Source organism: Bos indicus x Bos taurus, chromosome 6 (assembly GCF_003369695.1).
Source record: "Bos indicus x Bos taurus breed Angus x Brahman F1 hybrid chromosome 6, Bos_hybrid_MaternalHap_v2.0, whole genome shotgun sequence".
Taxonomy (NCBI): domain Eukaryota; kingdom Metazoa; phylum Chordata; class Mammalia; order Artiodactyla; family Bovidae; genus Bos; species Bos indicus x Bos taurus.
The window spans coordinates 101,912,551-101,933,403 of record NC_040081.1 but is presented as its reverse complement, the minus strand read 5'-3'; the positions used below and the strand labels follow the sequence as shown (position 1 = coordinate 101,933,403).

General features: G+C 38.2%; 1 protein-coding gene across 2 annotated transcripts in view; it reads right to left on the bottom strand.

Annotated features, from left to right (window-relative positions):
* Positions 1 to 567: 567 nt before the first annotated feature.
* The window catches only part of NUDT9 (nudix hydrolase 9), a 37,367-nt gene continuing 17,081 nt past the window's right edge, over positions 568 to 20,853 (bottom strand). For both annotated transcript variants that reach the window (XM_027544984.1, XM_027544985.1), the window contains 6 exons: positions 19,114 to 19,209; positions 15,530 to 15,616; positions 11,973 to 12,084; positions 10,115 to 10,261; positions 8,526 to 8,610; positions 568 to 3,467 (listed from right to left, as the gene is read on the bottom strand). In XM_027544984.1, coding sequence (XP_027400785.1) covers positions 3,292 to 3,467; positions 8,526 to 8,610; positions 10,115 to 10,261; positions 11,973 to 12,084; positions 15,530 to 15,616; positions 19,114 to 19,209 — 703 coding nt within the window. In that variant the 3' untranslated portion in view covers positions 568 to 3,291. The remainder of the gene's footprint in view (positions 3,468 to 8,525; positions 8,611 to 10,114; positions 10,262 to 11,972; positions 12,085 to 15,529; positions 15,617 to 19,113; positions 19,210 to 20,853) is intronic.

The following is a 20,853-nucleotide window of genomic DNA, read 5'->3' as shown; positions in this document are numbered from 1 at the left end:
GGTGCTTTTTTAGTTGCAGCATGTGAACTCTTACTCGCAGCATGAGGAACCTAGTTTCCTGACCAGGGATCAAACCCAGGCCCGCTGTGCTGTGAGCATGGAGTTTTAGCCACTGGACCACCAAGGAAGTCCCTCCAAGTATCTTTTAAGCATTACTAGACATTTTAAATCAGAGAAGGCAATGGCACCCCACTCCAGTACTCTTGCCTGGAAAATCCCATGGACGGAGGAGCCTGGTAGGCTGCAGTCCATAGGGTCACTAAGAGTCAGACATGACTGAGCGACTTCACTTTCACTTTTCACTTTCATGCATTGGAGAAGGAAATGGCAACCCACTCCAGTGTTCTTGCCTGGAGAATCCCAGGGACGGGGGAGCCTGTTGGGCTGCCGTCCATGGGGTCACACAGAGTCGGACACACTGAAGTGATGTAGCAGCAGCAGCAGCATACATTTTAAATACTTTTATCCTAAGAGTTGAATAGCCTCAGATTGTGCCCATACTGATGTTAATAATATGATTAAAATAGATGTAAACAAGACCAAAAAAATTACACGTGCTTCTTCAGATGATGTACTTTAAAATCAATATATTTATTAAAACTTCACAAATATTTCAGAAAATAACAGCAACCACCGTAAGTCCTTATACTGTAAGACAGAGTAGCATTTAGCTTCTGAAAGTGGTTAGAAATTTTAGGCGCCCTCTTTGGCAGGTTTAGTATCTTGCTTCTATTTGCATTTGAAATGCTTTAAAGTCTTAAGAACAACCTGCTACCAAGACAAACACTGGGCGTAACCACTCATCCGTAGGTTAAGATATGATCAATAAGTCGTCTCTGGGCCATGATTACGCCAACAAGCTCAGTAACATGAGCCAAATCAGATGTGGCTCTTAAATTTCAAGTAACAAGCCATAAATGTGCTATGGATAACATGAGTATTGCTTAAGTAATAAAGAATCTACCAAACTACAAACTTAAAGTAAGAAATAATAAAAGCTTCACAACCTTAGTAAGGAACACAAAAGACAGAGAATTGTTTCTGGGACCTCGCAAATCCAGTTCTGTTGCTTACTGAATAAACCTTGGGGCAACCTTTCTAAATTTCATTTTCATCTGTGAAGTGGGAATAATACCACCTAACTTCACAGGATTCTTGTGAGGATTGAGAGCTATAACATAGATAGTCAAGAAATGGTATCCACACTATTTATTTGACTAAATGTCTCTAAAAAACAAAAATGTTCCTTATATCTAAAATATAAGAAAGGCAAATGTGAAAGCAATATCACCTATTATAGGAGTAGATATTCCTCCAGAAATGTCTTAAACTAAAATTTTAATCAGTTTTTTCTCTATTATAGATGGTGCTGGATACTTACAGTGAGATTACCTACTTCTACCCTGTCCACAGTGTACAGTAGTTTTATCGTTTTACATACTTTGTAAACGTTCCAATGAAAACTCTAAAATGCAACATGTGGATCATGTGCTTTAGTTATTCTTTAAAGACAATTTTTAATACAACCTAAAATCTTCACTAATGTCAGTTTAGATGCATCAAAACTATTAAAACATAAATAAATGTCATTCTTCAGGCAAGTACTCAAGCTTTCTCGAGAGATTTTGTTAGCAGCTTGTTTTAGAAAATCCTTTTCAGTGTCAGTAAGAAGCAATTTCTTCCTGTCAAACAGTGAAAGAAGAATCAAATTCTTCCACGCTGGGTCAAGGTCGTCCTACCCTTCACTCAGGGAAGCACATCCTTGTCAAGCACAAGTCCCATATACACACCCAAGGACCAGGATTTTGTGGATTTTAGAAAACAAATACTGAACATAAACCCTATAACTCTTTCCGAGGGGTTTGAGGCAACAACCTGAAATCAAACATTCTAATGTTTCTCAGCAAAACAGAGGGGGAGTAAAGCCTCCTGTCAGTTCAATTAAAGTTTACCACCAAGAGCTTTGACATTAAATAAGGGGGGAAAAAAACAAAACCTTTTTTTGTTAATTTATCTTAGCCCTCATTTTGTTCTCTAGCCTAATACCTTTATCAAATATCTGAAGAAAACAACCATGCCTCTATTCCCTAAACCACCTTTTCTTCAAATGACCCACCTATAGTCCAACCGGAATGAGGATGGAATTATGACAGTCCCTCCCTCAGGTGGATAGGTGTTAGTACTATGGGACTTTCCCAACGGATATATAGGCCAGAAAGTGATAGGTCCACTGAGACAAGGCAGTGTTATCTTCCTTCCTCTTCCCTGCTTCCAAGAACACCTGGAACACCAACTCTTTCCTTTCCTCAAAGAAGGACAATGTTAACAGTGAGTCTCAAAAACTTAAGTCAGTCCTTAACAACCCCTTCCTAACAAAGGACACTTTTAACTCCCAAAGACCTCCTCTGTCTCATTTCACTTATTTTCTGAACATCATTTTTAATTCATTTATGGTACATACAGTTACAGTAGTGAAAGTGAAAGTGGCTTAGTCATGTCCAACTCTTCTGCAACCCTACAGACTATACAGTCCATGGAATTCTCTAGGCCAGAATACTACAGTGGGTAGCCTTTCCCCACAGTTACAGTAGAGTGGAATGCATATTAAATTTAAATTACTAGTTGTCTGGACACATTTTTGTAATTCAGAATTTTTGGAAATGAGAACATGATCTTTTGTTCATCGGTCTTGATCTTTTTTGACTAAAAGGGTGACTGAAATTTCCTCATATAACTTACAACTCTAAAGTCAAGAATACAAAAGTTTTCCGTTTTTGAAACCAGCTTCAACAAGATCATATAAAGCAAAGTGTGAACCAAATAATTTAAAGATAAATCAGATTAGGCGATAGTGATCGGCACTCCTCTGAGAGACGCTTGATTCGATAGGAATAGCCTTCATACCTCAAAAGTCAATGGAGAAAAACAAAACTGACACACAAGAATTACATAGAAAGCAGAAATTATGGCTGAACAGAAATTCATCTAAATTTATCTTTGTTCGAATTCTGATTCTTCAAAGAGCATCAGTTGTTTCAATTTGGTTTAATACATGCTTAAATATATACAAAATGATTGTTTACAGCGCTTTTGACAGAAGAGCAGAAAATTATGTGTTGTTTCACCATACCTGCTAATTTTATTCTGATGCAAAACCTAACTGCCTGTCATTTAATGAATAATTTCCAAGTGACCTGCCCTGCCCTTTTTACATATGAGTTCTGTGATACTGTCTTCTCCTCCGTACATGCTCCTTTCCTGGCTTTTGGCTTACATGGAGACTGTGAGCTGTTACCCAGGGCAGCCAGTCTCAGAGTCCTTACTCCAGTGTGCATCTCGTTTCTCTGCCACACTTTTGATGAACTGAGCGTGACTAGCATAAAGCTTGAGTTTATCGCTGATATCCATCCATTTCACCTTTCCAGCATCATCTCCAGCTTCTAAAGTAAGGTTATCCATTATTTCACCTGGTACCAAAGAAAAAAACATCATCAAGAAAATGTAATGTATTTAGTCACTTCTGTTTCTGCATAATCCTGTACCTTCAAGTATTCTTATTCAAAATAATTTTAAATCATCATATTAACTGGCAGACTGAATTAAAAATGAGAATATTCCAAATTTCCCAAATGCCCAAATTTTAACCAAGTTTCTAAATTTCAAGTAAAGGTACCAATAAGCTAGCTTTTCTCAGACTTGCCTAGAGGTTCAGTGGTGAAGAATCTGCACTTCCAATGCAGAGGGTGTGCACTCAGTCCCCTGGTCAGGCAGCTAGGATCCCACATGCCACAGGGTGCAGAAAAAAAAAAAAAAGAAGCTTTTCCCTCTCTTGCTCCTTCTCAGTTCAACTCAATCACTCAGTCGTGTTCAACTCTTTACAACCCCATGGACTGCAGCATGCCAGGCTTCCCTGTCCTTCACCATCTCCCAGAGCTTGCTCAAACTCATGTCCATTGAATCAGCGACCCCATCCAACCATCTCATCCTCTGTCGTCGCCTTCTCCTCCTGCCTTCAATCTTTCCCAGCATCAGGGTCTTTTCCAATGAGTCAGCTCTTTGCATCAAGTGGCCAAAGCATTGGAGCTTCAGCTTCAGCATCAGTCCTTTCAGTGAATATTCAGGATTGATTTCCTTTAGGATTGACTTGTTGAATCTCCTTGCTGTCCAAGGGCTTCTCAAGAGTCCTCTCCAATACCACTCTATTTATTTATGTATTTACGGCTGCAGTCCATGGTGTCGCAAGGAGTCAGACACAACTGAGCAGCTGAACAATTTATGGCTGCATATGGGTCTTCGTTGCTCTGCGCTGGCTTTCTCTAGTTGCGACAAGCAGGGGCTACTCTTCGTCGCTGAGCGTGGGCTTCTCATTGCGGTGGCTGCTGTTGTTGCAGCATGTGGGCTTAGCTGCTCCACTGCGTGTGGGATCTTCCCAGACCAGGGACTGAACCCATGTCCCCTGCATTGACAGGCACATTCTTAACCATGGACCACTGGGGAAGTCCAGCTTTTCTCTTTAAAAAGTAAAAATATTACTCTTAAAAAAAGAAGTTTAACATTAAATAAACATGAAACCTCACATCAAAATTCCAGAGGGATTAGATTTAAACATTAAAAAAATGAAAGAAAACAATTATAAATGATTCACTTTAGAGTCATAAGGTAAGTACACTTTTCCAAGTATTACACCAAATCAGAAACCATATACTTATAAATTTTTATTAAAATATCTATAATTATCAAAAATTTAAAATAAATGTTTTCAATCACAGTTCGCAATCTAAATGGGATATTTCTGTAGGATAGTTTGGCAGTATTTATCAAGAGCTTTTAAAAAGCAAGTGCTCTTTGATAAGCATTCATGCAACAAATATCAGATTGCCTCTTATGCACCAGACTCTGTAAGAGGCACTAGGGAGACCATAAGCAACCAAATAATTTCACTTCAAAGGATTTACCCTAAGGAAATAAAAAGAAAAGCTTATTGAAGTATTCAAGACAACACTATTTATAAACAAAGAGGAAAACGAGGACATAACCAAACTTTCCATTGAGAGGGCACAGATTAAATAAATGATAAGAGTCCACTGGATTCCCATATAATCATTAAAAGTGAAGAAGCTCTCCACATACTGACATGGAAATATGTCCGTTATGTATTAATATATTAAGTGAAATTGTAAGTAACAAAATAAAATGTAGAGTGTTAGCCCATTTTTATTTTAAAAACAGCTATACAAATGTGGAAGAAAATAAAATGTTAACAGTCATTATCTTTGGGAAATGAAATAACTGCTGCTTTAAAATTCTTTCCACTTTATGTCACCTATTTCCTAAATAACTCATTCTAAACACATGTATCCTTTATAATGATTACATTTGAAATAATAAAATAATAATGCTGCTTCTTAAAAGAATCAATCGAATAGTTTAGCACATGAAAGAGAAAGTGTTAGTCACTCAGTCGTGTCCAACTCTGTGACCGCAAGGACTACAGGCCCGCCAGGCTCCTCTGTCCATGGGATTTCCCAGGCAAGAATACTGGAGTGGATTGCCATTCCCTTCTCCAAGGGATTTTCTCAACCCAGGGATCAAATCCAGGTTTCCTGCATTGCAGGAGAATTCTTTACCGTCTAAGCCACCAGGGAAGCCCATTTCAGCACAAAGGTTTCTAAATCCCAGTGCTAAAGTGACAGCTCTTGGTGTACCTTCATGGCAAATACAATAAACGATAACCAATGGAGAACCAGAATTAAGAAGTAAACCTGAGTCTAAAAGTTAAAATATGATTATCTAAATAACAATGTTCTCCAACAGGCTCTTTATCAGATCCAATAACATCTGAAAAGTATACTGCCCTCTGGTCAACTAATAAACTACACAAAGCGAAATTTTAAAAAGTTAGTAAAGTTTATATGTCTGACATTTAAAGAGCCTGCAGGTCATCACTCCCATCTTCACACCAAAAAAATACAAACTGAAAATCAACAACTCTTCTTGAATATGCACAGGAGCCTGCTACGTCCCCCTTTGCCTGGCAAAGCAATAAAGCTATGCTTTTCATGTAAGAAGCTATGCAACTTCACCCAAAACTCTGTCTCCGAGATTCGATCTGGCACTAGCTCAGAGAAGCTGAACTTTTAGTGTCGCTTCCAACTTAACACCCACAGCAATAGAGATTCCATAAAATAACAAGGGAGCATTAACTTAAAGAACTGCATGGCTCAGATCTTATTTAAGTAGTCTCTAGGGAAATCAAAAGATGAAAGGAGGTGAAAAAAAAAAACCACTGGGAGGAAATTTTGGTCTCTGACACCTACAATTATAGCAAATAATAAGTATAGCCTAACTCCTAGCTATGTTTAGACAAACATAAAACCTCACACTAGAGGTCTATTTGCCTCAGTCCCTTTTACTAGATACATCATGTTCACCTTCCAAAAACACTAGAAGGCATGCTAAAAGGCAAAGACCACAGTCTGAGGAGACAAAGGATCAGAATCAAACTCAGATATGGCAGAGATGTGAAATTATCAGACTGCAAAATTTTTTTACGTTTAGAGAAAGAATGAAACAGTGAAACCAATGATTTGAACAACTCAGACACTATATAATCAACCACTAGAGGATCAGTCATTGTTTTCTAACTTCAAAAATAAATAGCTAACAAATTTATCAGTACTTAAGTTGCAGAGACCTGCTTCTAAATCACATATGCATTATTTTTCCTTCTGAAATATTTAAGTTCTTAATACCAAAATGAATTGTTCTAATACTTAGCTTACAGTTGTTGTATAGAAGTAATGAAACTTGTGCTGGGAGTTTCCCCAAGTTCAGCAAGAATGTAAAAGTGACAAATCTAGTTGCAGACAATTTTATAAGGAAAAAACTGAGTCCAAGAGAACATGTGATTTGCACAAGGTTATATTGAGACAGGAAGGGGCAAGGCATAACCTTTAATGATACAGCCACTGAGGACACAATATAAACTGGTTAAACCCAACTAGGTCCAAGATGGCATACTAGATCTTGATATGTTCATTATAATACATCAGCATATGCTAAATAACACACCCACAGGAGTCGGGACAGTTCTGAGGCTAACCATAAAAGGTCAAAAAGTGAGTGTGATCCAATCCCTGGAAATCCCCTCCCCCTTTTCCAAAACAGCCAGAATAATTCTCCCACTCATTAGCCTATGAAATTACCCAGCCCATAAAAACCAAACACCCCATATTTCAGAGTCTCTTGCTTTCTGAGACAGCCTATACTCTGTCTATGGAGTGTGTGCTGCTGCTGCTGCTAAGTCGCTTCAGTCGTGTCCGACTCTGTGCGACCCCATAGACGACGGCAGCCCACCAGGCTCTGCCGTCCCTGGGATTCTCCAGGCAAGAACACTGGAGTGCGTTGCCATTTCCTTCTCCAATGCGTGAAAGTGAAAAGTGAAAGTGAAGTCGCTCAGTCATGTCCGACTCCTGGTGACCCCATGGACTGCAGCCCACCAGGCTCCTCCGTCCATGGGATTTTCCAGGCAAGAGTACTGGAGTGGGGTGCCACTGCCTTCTCCATATGTAGTGTGTACCTCCCTGAATAAATCTGTGCTCACTCTACTTCAGCTCGATCTTGAATTCCTTCCTGCATGAAGCCAAGGACTCTCACTTGGCAGTCCATCCCAGGGACTTGCCTGAAACCTCAGACATGATCAGTCTCTCTCCCCCCATGTTTCCAGCAACAGTTGGAATGCAACATGAAGGCAACATTCAGCAACCATGAATACAACAATTAGTTCCCTGATATGGTACCACTTCATTTTGCTACAGATGAAAACAAAGTATCTAAAAGGTCATCCAATTTAGCAATAAAATGTTTCAAGAGAAGCCACTCAACAAATATTAAAATTGCAATTAATTTTCTAAATAGCAGATTCCCCCTTGCTTTTTACAATAACAGATTTCCACCCACCTGCTAAATCTTTAAATCCACTGACCAGAAAAAAATCATCCATTTGAAGTTTGTTCAACAGTTGCAATTTTTTCGGTATTATTTTGCATTTTAAGAATACATGCTTACTATAAAATTATTTCAAACATTAAGACAGACGTAAATCCCATTTCCTTTATTATACTCGTACTTCCTACCCAAATCTTCTGCTTTTGCTTTTGCTTTTGTTTCATACAAATGGACTCAAACAATTTGACAACTTTAAGGCACATAATCAGTTTATAATTTTAACCTTAATTTTATATGCTGCTGCTGCTAAGTCACTTCAGTCGTGTCTGACTCACCAATGGATTAAAGGAGATTCGTTACTGGTAACACTTTTAAAGCTTTCTTCTACATATTCTTTCATTTTTTAAAATATATTATCTTAATATCAACAATCTGATTTCATACAAATATACTTCTATAATCACTAGATGATTGACTTAAAATACTGAAATAGTCCAGATTTAATTGTGTCCTAGTAGGCTGCTTGACTTAAATTGATCCACTAATTCAGTTAGTTTAATGAACATTAGTAAAATTACCTGTTTCATCATGGTAATTCACAGCTTCTGTCTCCATCCATGCATTATCAGTGTTTCGAGGATCATCAACATAACCTTTATATATCTGTTTTTTTAAAAGGAGACAGATGAGAAAAAAAGCATAGAGTGAAAAGGAATGGGTAGAGCAGAACATGCTGCCTTCTTCAGAATCAGAAATATCTGTTGCAAAACAATGCACATTTAATTAACATTAATTAATTGTACACTTAAAAAATGGTTAAGTGGGCATATTATATGCTATGTGCTTTTTATCACACACACACACACAAAAGAAATATAAATATTACAGAACCTTTAATGTAACATTCCATATGCTTGTTCTAAATGTCCCAGGGAGGGAATCCCCTGGTGGTCCAGTGGTTAGGACTTGGTGCCTTTACCAGGGGAAACTAAGATTCCTCAAAAAGAAAAAGTGGCCAAAAAAAGTCAATGTGAAAATGAAATTAACAAAGTAAAGTGATTCCATTTATAATAGCATCAAATGAACAAAATATTTTTTTAAATACATAAATTTCCCAGGAAACAATAGTCTCAAGAACATTCTGAGGTAGCGCTATCTAACATTCACAAAACCCTCAACACCTCAGATTCTAATTTCAGAATGTAAGAATAATCATATTTGGGCCATATGCTTTTTTTTAAGACTCTTCATGTAAATATTTTTCTGTTTTAATAATTTCTGCAGGGGGTGTGAGAGGGAGACTCAGGATATATGTGTACACACAGCTGACTCGTGCCACTTACAGCAGGAAAATTTTAATAATTTCTGCAGGGGGTGTGAGTGGGAGACTCAGGATATATGTGTACACACAGCTGACTCGTGCCACTTACAGTAAGCAATCATACGCCAATTTAAACAATTTCCATGGTTACAGTTTTGGACATACAAAGACAGACTCTTCTAGTTAAACAAAGATCTATAAACAAGGTTAGTAAAGACTAATATTTAAGCTCTTAATACATGAAAAGACTTGGATCCAGCCATCTAACACAAATGTGACCCAAAACCCAGACAATATAAACAACTAAGAAATCCTAATTCTAGGAAGAAAATAAAGCACGTCAAACAAAAGCCAACAGCAACAAAAAAGAAAATCCATTCTTCTCCTTATTGCTAGTGCACATATGCCTCATAGTGATTTCTTAAACCACAAAGGACACATAAGCAAAACAGACATCGGACTTAAACTGTTATGAACGAGAAGCGCTCTGAACGACCTAAGGTAAAATCTATGTCCTTTCAAAAAAGCTGAATTCTTGCAAATATTTTAAAAACAGGAAAGATTTACTGTTAGATGAGTGAACTCAGTATCACATTAGCTCACACTGAGTCTAAAGAAAAACTATGAGGAAAAAACGTATTATAATAAATGATGTGAAGTTGGGCTATAAAAATTTAAGTAGGAATTTAGTCACAGAGAAGAGCTACAATTTGTTTTATGAACATGTATTTCAAATATACAGGTATTTCACTTTATTCAGAGAATAATCTACCAGATTTTCAGGTGAATTTTAAGTAATTTTCATTAATTCCCAGGACTAAATCCTTCTTAGAAATCATTTCTTACCACTAGATGTTCCTGGTTGAAGAGCTTCTGCAACTTTTCCTGTAATTCTCTCTTTTCAGCGCTGGACTTCTGTAAGGAGTTCAGAGCTTCCTCACCAAATTCTCTTTTCAGTGTGGCACTAATCTTCTCTCCTGGATCCACCATCCCCTGAGAGTCACATTTTTGTTTAAAAAGAAAAAGGAAAAGCTTTAATTCAGTCCATAAATATTTACTGACTGATACAGCGGACATATATTGCTTTGTGGTGGGTGTTGGTTTAGGCGCTCAGTCGTGTCTGACTCTTGCAACCCCATGTTTTGTAGCCCACCAGGCTCCTCTGTCCATGGGATTTCCCAGGCAAGAATACCAGAGTAGGTTGCCATTTCCTTCTCCAGGGATATGTTGCTCTATCTGTCCATAATCTTCTGTAATATGCTCTTCTCTAAATCATTTGTTTCTAGTAGAAGTAGCTTAGCAGGGTATCAACCATATATATACTCAACCACAGTAAATGTCCAAGGTTAGCCTATGATAACTGAGCCTGTCAGACCCTTTCCTGGTATTTTCCAAAGTCAAGCTACAGAAGGAAGGGCTGGAGGCAAGAATATAACAAACTGATACTTTCCCCACCAGTCATTCCAGTGACCTCCTCAATGTTCCCAGGATGTGCCAGACATATCCCAACCTTAAGGCCTTTGCAACTGCTACTGCTTCTACCTAAAGGCGCTTTCCCCAGATATCTACATGGGCCACTTGTCCACCTCCTCCAGATCTTCACTTAGATGTCACCTTCTCTCAGGAGACCTTCTATAACCACCCTCTATCTATAATTGCAAGCTCTCCCAACACTTCCTAGTCCCCTTCTTTGCTTTAGTTTTCTTAATACTTATCACCTAACATACAAGAACTTATTCATCTTGTATGGTCTCCCTCATTGGAGTGCAGGCACCAAGAAGACAGGGATGCTTGCTCATGTAGCTCTGCCATATCCTCGGATGCTCAAAATACACTGAGGTGAACGACTCTCAAAAATATATTTAACAACAATAGTTCCCTGACTGATCAGAATTTCAAATGACAATAAAAACAGAAAATCCTATGATGATGATATCATTGTATTTTGCATTCAGCATGTGTGAAGTTTATTTGGCTCGTACAGCTACAATCTTCATTTTCATTCCATTTCACCCTACAAAGAAAGAAACCATTCTTGCAGATAGCAGAATGTGTATAGGACGAGTCATCCTCTTATCAAACTATCTCCGTTTAACAATACGGCATAAAATATAAAACCCGCTCTTGAACACATACACATTTTTTTAAAGCCACTTGAAATACCACTGACGTGAACTCAATAAAAGTATACTCTTCCTGATGATATTATAGAAACTTTAAAAACTGTAAGTAATGGTAAGTAATGTGTTATCTTTTTTTAAAGTACTGAAAATGTTACTTTGGTCTTAGAGTAGGGGATGGGTTCTAAGACAAGACTCAGCATTAGTGAGTATCTACAATACCAGGTGCTTTAAATGCTCTCTCTAATAATCCTGTGAAATAAATATGATTATTTTTAGAACAAAGGTCTGAACTCCACAGCACTCAGCTCCAAGTGGAAAGGCTAAAACACAAGCCCAGGTCTAACATCAAAGTCCATGTTCTTCCTCAAGGGTTGTAGAATTAAGACTCAGATTTTAACAGCTTTGTTGTATTATTCTACATTTGTCATTAACAATGATACTTCACTGCAAAGGAATTACTAACTGAAGTAGGGAGGAAAGAGACTTAAGGGAGTAGAAAAGATCCATATGCAATAACCTTGCGTTATATAAGTAAAGCAACTAAAAAGAACTGAAAACATTGATTTGACTTTAATGCTTACCCCTGGGATTGCCCATTCTCCACAGTCTTTCCTTTTTATTGCAACAAACTGCAAGATGTTTTTCCCAGAAATGGGATGGGTGATTTTATTTCCACTTCTATCCCTTTTCCACCTATAAACAGTAATGTAAGATCATAAGTGATTCAGAACAAAGATCAAGGTCCTAAACCAAGCTTAAGACAAAAATATAAAGATGTATTTTTCTTTATAATAGTGTATATACATTTACCTCAAATCAGCTAGTTTTATAAAGAAATATTGTTTTGCATTAAAAAAATACTCTTTATTTAGCACTGTTACAAACCAAATGTCTACTTTCAATAAAGGATATTATAGTCTCCATAATAAAAATTCAAGATATACTTTTTACTAAAGTAAAATTTATCAAAAAGATTTTAAAGCAGAACAAAATTTAAAGGAAGATCATTAAGAGTTTCTTTTCTTTTTTATCCAAGGAACCTTTTTAAGAATTATTAATATAAGTAGTAAAAAAGATCTGTAATAATTGCTTTTAACAGTTCACCCTGTTTTCAGAAAAGAAGATTATGTAATACAGGTTCAGTTCAGTTCAGTTCAGTTGCTCAGTCATGTCTGACTCTTTGCGACCCCATGAACCGCAGCACGCCAGGCCTCCCTGTCCATCACCAACTCCCGGAGTTCACTCAAACTCACGTCCATTGAGTCAGTGATGCCATCCAGCCATCTCATCCTCTGTTGTCCCCTTCTCCTCCTGCCCCCAATCCCTCCCAGCATCAGTCTTTCCCAACGAGTCAACTCTTCACATGAGGTGGCCAAAGTTCTGGAGTTTCAGCTTTAGCATCATTCCTTCCAAAGAACACCCAGGAATGATCTTTATAATGGACTGGTTGGATCTCCTTGCAGTCCAAGGGACTCTCAAGAGTCTTCTCCAACACCACACTTCAAAAGCATCAATTCTTCAGCACTCAGCTTTCTTCACAGTCCAACTCTCACATCCATACATGACCACAGGAAAAACCAGAGCCTTGACTAGACGAACCTTTGTTGGCAAAGTAATGTCTCTGCTTTTCAATATGCTATCTAGGTTGGTCATAACTTTCCTTCCAAGGAGTAAGAGTCTTTTAATTTCATGGCTGCAATCACCATCTGCAGTGATTTTGGAGCCCAGAAAAATAAAGTCTGACACTGTTTCCACTGTTTGCCCATCTATTTCCCATGAAGTGACGGGACCAGATGCCATGATCTTCGTTTTCTGAATGTTGAGCTTTAAGCCAACTTTTTCACTCTCCACTTTCACTTTCATCAAGAGGCTCCTTAGTTCTTCTTTGCTTTCTGCCATAAGGGTGGTGTCATCTGCATATCTGAGGTTATTGATATTTCTCCCAGCAAACTTGATTCCAGCTTGTGCTTCTTCCAGTCCAGCGTTTCTCATGATGTACTCTGCATATAAGTTAAATAAGCAGGGTGACACTATACAGCCTTGACGTACTCCTTTTCCTATTTGGAACCAGTCTGTTGTTCCATGTCCAGTTGGTCTCAAAAAAAAAAAAAAAATGCTTCTCAATCTTTATCCCCTTTTTTGATAAAAGAAATCTCACTCTATCCTTTAATTTTATATTTCAAATTTAATTGAATATTCTTAAAGCATCAAGGCAATGTTAATTTCAAAATGTGCTTTTTGTAATCAGAGCCTCCTTCCCAAAGATGTTGATAAATCTCCCTGTCCCCTTCCCTACACCACATCTACCTCCCCCTGCCAAATGTTAAGAATAGTTCTAATAGCCCCTTAGGCAAAGACAAAGATTTTGAACTTGCAGTACAAAACCAAAACAGAAAGCCTACAATCTAATTCTCATTCTGCATGAGATTAAAATACACCAGCTTAGATATGAGTGTCCACGTCTTTATAATGTGGCTGAACACTACATCTAACCCATGAAAGTGAAAGTTGCTCAGTCATGTCCTACTCTTTGGGGCCCCATGGACTATACACTCCATGGAATTCCCCAGGCCAGAATACTGGAGTGGGTAGTGTATCCCTTTTCCAGCAGATCTTCCAGACCCAGGAATCGAACCCAGGTCTCTCGCATTGCAGGCAGATTCTTTACCAGCTAAGCCACAAGGGAAGCCCAAGAATACTGGAGTGGGTAGCCTAGCCCTTCTCCAGCGGATCTTCCAGACCCAGGAATGGAACTGGGTTCTCCTGCATTGCAGGTGGCTTCTTCACCAACTGAGCTATGAGGGAAGCCCCATCTGTAATTCCTCCTAAAGGAGTTCACAGCCTAGCAGTGGAGCTAGACATGTAGGTGAATAAACTGTAAGACTGACAGCTTGATGAGTACAGATAGCTAGAAATGAAAGAACAATTAGTACAAGACAAATCTGATTTTAAGGATGCAGAGGGAGGAAACAAAGTTATAAAAACGAAATAATGTATTCAAGAAACTGAAAGTGTACATGGCAGTATGAACATCAGTGAGGGAAAGATGGATGATGAGGTTGAAGTAGGCCAAGAATTCATCAAATTCATCTGCTTAGAGAGCCAGAGAACGTTTTTAAGCAGGTTAAAAGCTGTTAGCAATTTGTATTTCAGAAAACCCACTTATTGTTGACAAAAGTTTGGAAGTTGGTTTGGAGGTGATCAAGACCAAAAGCAAGAAAAGACAGCTCAATTCAGTTCAGTCGCTCAGTCGTGTCCGACTCTTTGCGACCCCATGAACCCCAGCACGCCAGGCCTCCCTGTTCATCACCAACTCCTGGAGTCCACCCAAACCCATGTCCATTAAGTCGGTGATGCCATCCAACCACCTCATCCTCTGTCGTCCCCTTCTCCTCCTGCCCCCAATCCCTCCCAGCATCAGGTTCTTTTCAAATGAGTCAGCTCTTCACATGAGGTGGCCAAAGTATTGGAGTTTCAGCTTCAGCATCGGTCCTTCCAATGAACACCCGGGACTGATGTCCTTTAGGATGGACTGGTTGGATCTCCTTGCAGTCCAAGGGACTCTCAAGAGTCTTCTCCAACACCACAGTTCAAAAGCATCAATTCTTCTGCGCTCAGCTTTCTTCACAGTCCAACTCTCACATCCATAGATGGCTACTGGAAAAACCATAGCTTTGACTAAACGGGCCTTTGTTGACAAAGTAATATCTTTGCTTTTTAATATGCTGTCCAGGTTTTTCATAGCTTTTCTTCCAAGGAGCAAGCGCCTTTTAATTTCAAGGTTGCATACATACATATATATATATATGCCTGTGTATATACCGACACACACACACACACATGCAGTCGGCTCTCTGTATCCACAAATGTGGAACCCACGGATAAGACAGGTCAACCATACTATTCCATTTTATGTAAGCGACCTGTATATCCATAGATTTTGCTACCTGCTTGAGGCACAGGGGCCTCTTCGAGAGCCAATCCCCTAAAATATCAAGGGATAACTATATATATAAACACATACATATACATACATACATTTGCATATGTATATGATGGACATGTAAAAACATGGTTAGTGTCTGTATTTTTCCAATTACTTGTCTCTTTGTTACTGAAATGTGTTTTCAGCTCTTACCTGGTTATGATGGGATCTGCAGCATGATTGGGGCCCCACCGCCCCAAAAGCCCCCGGCCAACCAGTCCAGTCCGTCCTGCAGGATTTCTGGAAAAACAAAAAACCATAAAACCAACTGAAGGTACTCATCTTTTTGAACCAAACTTGATATGGCCCAAAACAAGGTGCTAAGAGGGAAATCAGATCCCCACACAAATCCATTAGCACTATTACATATTTGACATTCAAAGCACGTATTTCTTTACAGTGTTATTTAACTTTTCTTTCATGCCTGGGCCTGTTCCAGGAGGAGGATCTCATTTCCAGAGTTGTTTTAAATCTGGAAGGCTGAAATGCTCTGCACTAATCCCAGTCTAACTCTGCAACAGCAATGCTTTATCCAGTATATCCACACTTCTCTTCCCTTTCTCATCATCCTCTTTTCATACTTCACTCTGTTACAACCTGTCTCACTCATATAGTTTTGATTACATTTTAAAGTCCATTTATTTCATAGTGGGTTCTAGATTTTTATTATCAGTAATAGATATTGTGTAGCATATAATGAGGGCTTCCCAGGAGGTGCTAGTGGTAAAGAACCTGCCTGCCAGTGAAGGCAGGCATAAGAGACACAGGTTCCATCCCTGGGTCGGAAGATCCCCTGGAGAAGGGCATGGCAACCCACTCTAGTATTCTTGCCTGGAGAATCCCACGGACAGAGGAGCCTGGAGGGCTACAGTCCATAAAGGCTGCACAGAGTTGGACATGACTAAAGCGACTTAGCCCACAGCACACAGCATATAATGAAGTAGAAATACTTAATATTTCAAGATTTCAAATATACCAAATTCAATTTTTAAAAACAATTTTATAAAAATGCCAACAACTATTTAACCTAATGCCACAACCCAATGTTTAAAAGTCTATCAGATAAACAGGGCACACTCACGCCTGAGTAATTTTCTTCCAGTCAATATTCCTTAAATGTTTAACTTTCATTATGTAAAATGAAATGCCCTAATCTGCAATCTTATCTATTTAATATCTTTGGTCCTCCCAGTATGTGAAAGTAAATAAACAACTCATCAAATTTTCCCTTTCAGCTATCTTTTTAACTATTTTTTTATTTATGGTTGCACTGGGTCTTTGTTGCTGCAGGGGCTTTCTCCTCTGCAGTGCTCAGGCTTCTCATTTCAGTGGCTTCTCTTGTGGCGGAGCATGGGCTGTAGGTACAGGAGCTCCAGTGGCTGCAGCACGTGGGCTCAGAAGTTGTGGGTCACAGGCCTAGTTGCTCCACAGCATTTGGGATCTTCCTGGACCAGGGATCAAACTCATGCTCCCTGTACTGGCAGATGGATTCTCAACCACTACGCCCCCAGGGAAGTCCCAGCCACTCTTTTTTATTTTGCTCTTCTTTGCGACTGTTATTAAAATTGAGTCAATTTTTATATTGTTTTATACTGGACTCAGAAATATTTCAGCAAGACTTGCAAATAAAAACAGAAAGGCAAGACACTTGGCCAGGTTACAATTACTCTACTTTGCAAATTCAGGAAGAGGAGCAGGGTGGTCAGTAACTATGTTTTATTCCATGTAACCATACACCCTTGAATACAAATGATCAAAGCCAATATTAAGAGAAAGGCCAAGCCTGTAACTGATAAACTAGAAGCTGTAGCAAAGATATATAGATTACCCTACTGCCTGAGCAACGGAGAAAGCTATTTGCAGAAAAAGCAAAACAAAGATAACATATAAAGGAAAGCAGACATAAGGCAGAGACAGTTCTAATGGATTTCCAAACTCTACCCTTTCCTAAAGTTAGCTGCATTTCTGCTTTGGATTCCTGAGATGATTCTGTAGTCCTAGAGTAAAGTTCACTTTTTTACTCAGGCAAGCTAGAGTTGGTTTCCATTAGTCAAGAGAGTCTTGACTAAAACAGGCTATCTTTCCTTTGCCTTTTCTGTCCTTTTATATGTGTAAATATCTTCTAACATATTTTGCCCAGAAGAGAACTTAAGGAGTAAGTCAAATGCAAGGCAAGTTTGACTTGAAAAGACTCAGTAACACAGAAAAGTGAGTAAGCTATGAACAAAGAAAGAATTTAGCAAAACTGAAAGACCAGGTTGGCATGAGAGGAGCACTACTATTTCCTTGCTTTAGAAGCACTAAAAATATTTTTAGCTTTTGCAAAATTTCTACAAGGTGATACGTATGATTACCAAATCTGTGATTTTTCTATTTTTTTTTATTGGAGGCATGCTAATTTTTACATTTCTTCCTTTTATGATGACTTAAGAAAAACTGAAAATTTTCGAGTTGTGTAGAAAAATCACTTTTAAAAGTACAAAAAGAGGGATTTCCTGGTGGTCCAGTGGTGAAGACTCCACGCTTTCACTGGGCACAGGTTTGATCCCTAGTTGGTGAACTAAGATTCCCACATCCCACCCACTTGCCACACGACATGGCCAAAAGAAAAAAACGATGTTAAACTGTTAGGTTGTTCTTATTTTTACTCTTACATATTTGGATAAATTCTTAAAAGTATTATCTCATTTTATAAATAATCACTGAAATACAATTCTTAATCCTTTCCTTCTGTTAATTTATTCAATTACAGTTGACCCTTGAACAATGCTTCCATATAAACTTATAGTCTACCATCTATACACACAGTTCCCCTCTATCTGTGGTTCCACATTCAGGTATTCAACCAAACTCAGATGGAGCAGTGCTGTAATATTTACTACTGAAAAAGAATCCATGTATAAGTGGGCCTGTGTAGTTTAAGCCCCATTTTGTTCAAGAGTCAACTGCTATTATTTCTATTTCAAGGTAAAGTTATAAGAAGATGCATTCAATTCCTTCCAGCACTTACTCACCATATGCAAACTACTTGCATTTTCTCTACTTATCTGTAAATGGAACTAAAAATATCCATCCACAGGGTTATTATTATGATTTAATTAAATCACATATATAAATTATTTCAGACAAGGTCTGACATATGCAAGCCCTTAATAAATGTTAATTACATTGATAAAATAAAATGTGTATTTTAAGGCAGGACAAAAAAATTTAGACCAAAAATTTTGTGTGTCCATCTGGGCCTCTCCTAGCATCCCTAACGTGCAGTGTATCTGTACATTAACCAGACCTCCTCAAAGATGAGAGTGCTTTCATGACCATAAAGATTATTATTTTCCCTTTCTTCTGACACTAGCAATGTAACTTCTTAAAAGAACATGACTACACCTTCTAACAGGGCTTCCCTGGTGGCTCAGTGGTAAAGAAGCCACCTGCTAATAATGCAGGAGATGTGGGTTCAATACCTGGGTCAGGAGGATCCCCTTTCTTGCCTGGGAAATCCCTAATGGGATCACAAAAGAGTTCACCAAGACTTAGTGACCAAACAACAGTATCTTCTAACAGGTGGGACACTTCGCAGAGCTTCCTGAGAGTCTGTCTTCCAAGTTGTAACTCTTAGTTTGGTTTACATAAAATTTGCTTTTTTCTTACCTTGATTGTTAAGTGAATTTTCATTGACAATTATTTTCTACCTTTTAAAGACCCATTATTGTAAGATGCCCCACCACAGTACTTACCTAGGTCTTCCATTTTTAACCTCATACAGGCCATTCTGGCTCTTTCTCTCAACCTGCCCATCCTTTTCATTAAACTTGGGAGAGAAGTTGCTTTCACTGTAATGAGAATACCAATGCAAAATAAGAAATAATGATCCAATATTACCAACAGCTTAATAATGCCAGCCAGTTATTTATAACAACCAGTATCCTTGAAACTAAATTTTTAGTACAAATTTAGTTTTCATTTACAAACTCATCAATTCCTTCAAAACACTTTCCGGCAAAAATTTTTTGTTTAATCAAAAGACTTTATAAGACAAGAAGGTACGTTGTAACCCCTGTGGGGAAGGACTAATGGCAGGCAAACTGGAACTGCTCCTACATCCTACAGAGAAGAATATATTACTATATACTACATCCTACAGAGAAGAATACATTACTATATACTACATCCTACAGAGAAGAATACATTACTATATACTACATCCTACAGGGAAGAATACGTTACTATATACTACATCCTACAGAGAAGAATACATTACCATATACTACATCCTACAGAGAAGAATACATTACTATATACTACATCCTACAGAGAAGAATACATTACTATATACTACATCCTACAGAGAAGAATACATTACTATCAGTAAAGCGGATTTGTCTGTGGACACAATACGGCAGTTACTGGTTCCTATTAATAAACACTTCTAAAAGTAAGATTCCTTCTGACATTTTGCTGTTTCTACTGTCTCAAAGTAATTTTAATGTCTTCTAATGTACACTGATTAATATCTGTATCAAAGTAAAACCCAAAAAACATGAAAACACCCCACAAACTTCATAATAACCATGATACAGATTAAAATAATAAGCTGGAAATAATAACCATGATGTAGATTAAAACAGATATAAGCTAGAACTACTCCAGATCTTGATCTGGACACGGATCTGGATTAGAGAGTTAGATAAATATAAAATCTAACTGAGCTACACCTGCACACCTAAGAAATGTATAGTTCATTGCATTTATGTCACACTCAATAAAAATATTTTTAAAGCTATAAATAAACTACTTTCTTCACCATTATGAAGCTGCTGACATAACTGCACTGAGTGAATAAAGAGTTATATAGCACTGGACAGTTCACAGGCAGTTCTGACACAAGTTTCACTTCCTTTCTTGCTTTAAAAGTAAGCAAGAGCATAGAGATATTTGCGCTCTGTTTTGGAAATAGTTTCCAACTTGAATGATGCAGTCATTTTCCCAAAACTTCTAACATACCTATAAAATTAAATGGTAAAAATCATGAAATTATAAAACCAGAGTTATAATGTTCTTGGGACTCTACAATTTCACCATTAAATGTGGAATCTTAAAAAAAAAAATAGTACAAATGAACTTACTTACAAAACAGAAAGAGAGTCACAGATGTAGAAAATAAACTTATGGGTATCAGGGTGGGGGAGGGGGGTAAACTGGGAGATTGGGATTGACATATACACACTACTATGTATAAAACAGGTAACTAGTAAGAACTCGCTAATACAGCACAGGGAACTTTATTCAGTGCTCTGTAATGGCCTACATGGGAACAGAATCTAAAAAAGAGAGAATAAGTCGGACACGACTGAGCGGCTTCACTTTCACTTTTCACTTGCATGCACTGGAGAAGGAAATGGCAACCCACTCCAGTGCTCTCGCCTGGAGAATCCCAGGGATGGGGGAGCCTGGTGGGCTGCCGTCTATGGGGTCGC